The sequence below is a fragment of the Sinocyclocheilus rhinocerous genome, unplaced genomic scaffold (assembly GCF_001515625.1).
Source record: "Sinocyclocheilus rhinocerous isolate Xijiao unplaced genomic scaffold, SAMN03320098_v1.1 scaffold1709, whole genome shotgun sequence".
NCBI classification, from domain to species: Eukaryota; Metazoa; Chordata; class Actinopteri; order Cypriniformes; family Cyprinidae; genus Sinocyclocheilus; species Sinocyclocheilus rhinocerous.
In genome coordinates this window covers 60,268-66,670 of record NW_015649593.1, presented here as the reverse complement: position 1 = coordinate 66,670, position 6,403 = coordinate 60,268, and the positions used below count along the sequence as shown (strand labels likewise).

The 6,403-nt window shown below is 37.2% G+C and overlaps 1 protein-coding gene across 1 annotated transcript in view; it reads left to right on the top strand.

Annotated features, from left to right (window-relative positions):
* LOC107710875 (trypsin II-P29-like) overlaps positions 1 to 6,403 on the top strand; it is a 16,785-nt gene that overhangs the window by 1,397 nt on the left and 8,985 nt on the right. The window contains exon 2 of the mRNA XM_016515739.1: positions 31 to 180. Coding sequence (XP_016371225.1) covers positions 31 to 180 — 150 coding nt within the window. The remainder of the gene's footprint in view (positions 1 to 30; positions 181 to 6,403) is intronic.

Genomic DNA, 6,403 nt, shown 5'->3' with positions numbered 1-6,403 from the left:
CTCAGTTTAAATTTCTTCATCCTCATCTAGCATCTCCTGTTCTTCCTGGCTTGGAGCCAGCAGAGCACTAGCCGCCGGATCAGACGATGTAAGAGAAATAACATCGTCATCCAGCAGCTCACTCTCGTCCGTGACCGATGAGCGCGAAAGGGAGAGACCCTTTTTCAACTCATCAGCCAGGTCCACCTGCGATCCCCACAAGCTCATTTTCCTCCGTGCCTCAGCAGAGGCGAGTCCTGAACCGCGGGGAGCTGATGGCTTTTCCTCAAAAAAAGAGACAAACGCAAGCTGAGCTTTTTCATCGGAAAACACTCGCAATGTATGCAGATTGCCCCCTCGAGGACATCGCGCGCATGCTCTTCACCCAAACAAAAGACGCAAAGATCGTGTGTGTCATCAGGTGTCAAATAACAAGGACACGGATCCACACACTTCTTAAACGCCTTACTAGTGCTCACCATGGTAAAGAAGAATAATCGCTCTCACCGGAATGCACGCTTCAAACAAAACAGTCCCTTGACGAAGAAGAGGATGACGTGTTCTCCCGGCGCCCTTTTATACTGTGGTCGCGCCGGTAATGATGTCATAGGCTGTCACCGGCCAATGTTATTGTCGTGTTTAGATGTATGCTTCAGACACTGGTCACGCTGAAGGCGTTCCCCATAGCTACCACTAGAGGACGCAGTTCGATGTTCCCTCGTAAGAGAACCGTACTTAAAGCTTACTGATGCAACTTTAAAGAAAATGGGTCAACTATTCAAATGTAGGCTGAGGATTTTAATCAGCTCATCAAGCTACAACAATCATAACATATCTGGAAACCAACAGATGTTTTTCTTGTTTGGATACGTATAACAGTGCACAAGAATTCAACATGAGATGTTTTACTTGAACACAGTATTTACATAATACGGTCGTGCAATTGCCGTGCTTCACTGCTTTCCAAATAAGAAATAAGAAATAACATAAGTGAACAACTAAAACAGAAGTAATATGTGTGGCGATATAGCACACTAGAGGAGAAATACAATGCTTTCTCTTATAAGTGTTTCTGCATCGTAATCAGCAATAATAAAACATCTGTGATTCTAAAGCAGATGGATGAAGTCCTTATTCAAAGAGCTCAGTGGCAATTTCAGAGCTCAATTCAGAGCACTTGAGTTCTCGATGAATTGCTGAATTTGCGTCTGATAATGCCACAAGGGAACATATAATGTGGAAGAAAAAGTGTTCAAGAAAGTCTGCTGTTTGAAAATCAGCATCTACTTTTTGAAATGTCACAAAAAGGTTGATGTAAACAAAAGACAGTAAAATAAAAAGACCCTTTCTAGTCCACCATGAAATTATTGCACAAATCCACTGCTACATTTATGTTTCAAAGAAGATTATATAAGGTTATAAGCATAACTGAAAACGTCAAGAAAACACAAGTCCAGAACTATTACCCAGCTGAGGGCAGAGGTAAAGTGTGAAATCTAGCTTCAACTTTTTTTTTTTTGACATTCAAGAGGCTGCTTCTGCTTCTTAAAACTCTGCAATAGGTCATTACAATAAATTGGACCTCTACTCAAGGCCACATGACAGCCATGATCGGGTCAAAATGACCCTCTTCCCCCAAATTACCTTCATTAGGCCTTTCCTGAAGTGTTAGACTCTTCTCACTGATAGAGAGGAAGTCTTGCCTAGTAAGACTTTTGACTATCAGCATAAAGTCTGTCTACTTTCCAGGTTTATATGGCCAAGAATGGGCCACTTAGTGCCATTGGTGATACCATAATATACAGTCAAACCAAAAATTATTCAGACACCAGATATAATTTATATTTTTTACTAGGGTGTAGGATATAGTGGGTATAGTTCATTTATGTAAGTGAGGATAGCAAAATAAATTAAACTGTGACATATTATGCCCAAAGATTTTCATACAGTATAAAAATTTGGGACCATAAATTATTCAGACACTTTGACCTGACCATGTTTTGCTGAATTGTTATCTGACATTATCAAGATGAATTTGTTCTGACACATTTTAACTCTGAGTTCCTGTCATATTGTATTACCATTTTCTAAACTATAGCGAATAAACTGTGATAATGTGTGAAATGTTGAAGGTGTCTGAATAAATTGTGGTTTGATATACTACCGGTCAAAAGTTTGGGATCAGAATGATTTTTTATGTTTTTTTAAAGGAGTTTCTTATGCTCATTAAGGCTGCATTTATTTGATCAAAAATACAGGAAAAAATGTAATATTGTGAAATATTATTATGATGTAAAATAATGTTTTTTTGTGTGTTTTATTATTATGATGTAAAATAATGTGTTTAATGTCTTCAGTGTCACATGGTCCTTCAGAAATCATTCTAATATACTGTTGTATTATCATGTGACACTTTATACTGGAGTAATGGCTGTTGGAAATTCAGCTTTGCATCAGAGAAATTAATTTATATTTTAAAGGATATTAAAATAGAAACCATAATTTTATATTGTAATAAAATTTTGCAAGATTACGTTTTTTTTTCTGTATTTTTGATCAAATAAATGCAGCCTTGATGAGCATAAGAGACTTGTTTAAAAAACATTACAAGTCTTACTGATCCCAAACTTTTGAATGGCAGTAATAAAAACGTACAAAAGTGTACGTTTTGTGCTTGTAAATGTTACGTATTAATACCTACGTATAAACATGAGACCAGGCTGCCCGGCTGGAGTGACGTGTATATATATGAAGAATCAGTGGCGTAGCAAGTCAGCCCCGGGCCCATATGCAAAAAAATTTGTATGAGCCCCCCCAAACGTTATTGGCTCCAACTTGGTTAACTTATTGTTGATTTTTCTGAAGTGATTAACGTTACGTGTATTCACAAGCTGTTTTATTTACGGTATAAATGCTTGGAAATAATATTTAACGTTTTCAAGTCCATTCATCATTTGTAGCACGCAAGCCACCCAATAATCGCAATGAGCTTTGTGCTTTGTTACTTATATTAAAACACAAAGTGTCAGCCTTCTGTCAACTTTATAATACAATACTACAAACAATAAATGTGTTTTTACGCTTACGGGAGCAGGCGGCAATGGTCAGAGATTCAGCGGGAGTGGGATTAAGAAAACAGCCGAATCCTGACCGCAAACTATCTTTACTGCGGTCGAATACCGGACATTTTGGGCAAATAAGAAATCCCGGCCGGACGCATTTTTGTAGGTCCAAAAAGAGGACATGTCCGGGGAAAAGAGGACGTATGGTCACCCTAATTTATAATCTATTGCTAATCGATGTATTCTTTTTAAAATAGCATATGGAACCTATTTTCTGCCTCATTCTGTGACAAGAAGCCTCATCAGATCACAAAAGGAAGAAAAAGGTTATAATTTTCTCTTTTGATATGGACAAAGGCATTGCTATTATAGCTGTAACTGAGACAATAAACCATCGACTGCGACAATATAGTTCATCTGTGTTATTCAAGCCATCTCTGGTATTTTCATAATTAAGTATATTTATAATCCATTGCTAATCGATGTATTCTTTTTAAAGTAGCATATAGAACATATTTTCTGCCTCATTCTGTGACAAGAAGCCTCATCAGATCACGAAAGGAAGCATTTGACTGGTGTTGTGCAGTAAAAAGGTTATAATTTTCTCTTTTGTTGGACAACAGGTTTAGAAATGTGAATACAAGGGAGGTTTAGCTTTAAGCATTTTAATTTAAGCATGTTTAGCTTAGTTAACGGAAGACTACCTGCTTCCATCAGAGCAAGTGTAATTACTGCATTCACGCGCTCTTCGAATGCTCTCATTTCCTGAGTTGTGCTTTTAAGTCGGAATGTGAAAACAACATGGACACTCTCGTTACTACAAAGATGTGTTGGATTTGTATTATTAGAGCTTTCCGACTTGAGTTCACATGCATTTTCTCAGTCGGGAAATTATTTTTCACGTGCGGTGCCAGTGATGATGCTTCTTACGTCTGTTTCGGAGAACCAGAGGACAAATATTTCAATCAATCGCTCAGGCATGGCACCGAAATGAGGCACCGAAATCTGCGTTCGGATTTGGTTCTAGTACATACCGGTTACATAGGTACCGGTGCCATATTGGTACCAGGTTTCGGTACCCAACCCTATCAATAAGCCTACCTTTTATTGCTGTTTTTTATGTTAAATATGAAGAACGACAGGTTGGATGCCACAGACTTTTTATTTTATTTTATTTATTTATTAATTTTATTTTTGTATTTTTTGGTGGAGTATAGGTGGAATTCTCACATTAACTTCACGCAATAGGCCTATAACCTGATTTTATTATCGTAATTTTAACTTTATTCTTAAAAGATTATGACGTTAATCTTATTTTTCAACATGGTACTAAAATGCCGCGCTTAGGCTATTTGTACTGCATGCAAACACAATCTTGGCACAGCAGCCCAAAAAACAAAAACAAACAAATAAACAATAAATAAATAAATAAAATACTAAGGAGATATTTGAATTATTTATTAATGAACTAGTATTATCTGAGTCAGTGTCACAAGATGAAGTTGACGATCCTGACTCGCCATCTCCTCAGGATGCGAGCCTTTAGAGAGAAATACATCTTTACGGATTAGCCTACATAATTAAAGTGTTTTTGTTTTCTATTTGAATTATTTCATTTCAAAGTATTTAAAACATTCTATTAGATATATTTATCATGTCTGTGAGGAGGCAAGTATTCGCTGAGTTTCGGTTCATCATTGTGAAGCTCTCCTGCTCAAGACCAAGACGATAGAAAGCGCATCCTGTTTGTTTTCCTTAATTATTTTACAAAAGCACAGGTTTTTGTTGATATTGTTTGTGAGTGCACACAAATAAAAGTAGACCCTTTACAATTCCGAATGATGTATTACGCTTACCTTTATGAGCAAAAATGACGGTGTATATGTTAAGTTTCCACTCTTAAAGGGGTCATATGATGCGATTTCAATTTTTCCTTTCCTTTTCAGACCGATTAGTTTTGTAAAAATCGACGCGTTTCAAAAAGGCGGGGCATAGAGGAGAAACAATAATGTACAGTATGTGGAAAATAATGTGTTTTTTGAACTTTAAACCACATAAACACATTTCATTACAGCAAATACACAAAATAATGTTCTTTTTAGCAGCATCATATGACCCCTTTAAGAAAAAATGCAAGTGAGTGCGCTGGCGCCTCCATGTTCTGCAGAGCTCGCTTCAGCTTCCACTCTCCACACAAACGACTGTAAATGTGTCAAACAGCACACATTTACCTGTTACATTTTTTTATTAATATTGTGAATTGCATGAAGTGTTTTATGTCTATAGATTTTATTTTAGGCACGTCATGTTGATTTGAGAAGGCTAAATTGAACAAACATATATGCTCAACTCAGTCCGCCACTGGCCGCTTGGTCGTTACTTTAAAAAAAACGACAACAACTTGAATTTAACATGGCCGGGCCCGTGCAGGGCTCTATTCATTCCCTCGTTTCAATTAAAGGTTCCCCCTCGGCTTGGCGGGCCCACAATACTCCCAGGCCCATATGCACCTGCATACCCTGCATACAAGACGCTACGCCCTTGTGAAGAATACATTGAATATAATGCAATACGTTTGAATTTAATGAAAGGGATTGGGGCTGTTAAGCTCCATCATTATAATTTGTATAAAGTTTTGCTTTAGTAACAGTTTCATATTGAATCTAAAGAGCTAATCTATTAGACTGTGGCTGTCATAAGCGGTCAAATGCGGCTTTACCGAGTTCAAAGGCTCTGGCCCAAGCTGTGATATAAACAAAACGCTATTGGCTATTTAAAAAGGGGCCGGGGCTGCTCAATATGTCCCGCCCCGTCTTCCTGTTTCAGCTGAAATTACGTCACCACATAGCATAACGCTGCGTGTTTCAAGGCATTTCAGTGGACCTTTAAGGTTCAGTTATCTTAAATGTTTATAATCAACATGGTTATATATATATATAAAACTAATTTTGATGAGTTAAAGTAATGTAAAAACATAATTGACTTACTGATCGTATTTTTAACAGAGATCTCGGTTCATTAGAGTTCATGAGAGAAGTGATGAACGAAATGTTAAAAGTAACCATCGCAGTGATTATCAGATCAGTGGAGTTAAGCATAAACATGTTGTGAACATTTATCGACCTCTTGTTATCGTTTTATTGTGGAAAATGATATCTCAATAATAATTTTTATCATTTTATCGCCCAGCCCTATCGTACGACTTTGGAAATGTGGGATTTAGTGCAAGAGTCACTACTTTTATGATATAGGCTATTTATGATACACTGTAAAAATGTGCCAATGTCTCTGGCATTACCAAAGTCATTTTGGTGATTGTGTAAATCATATCCTTCTGGGACCCAGGCATAGACTTTTGTCCT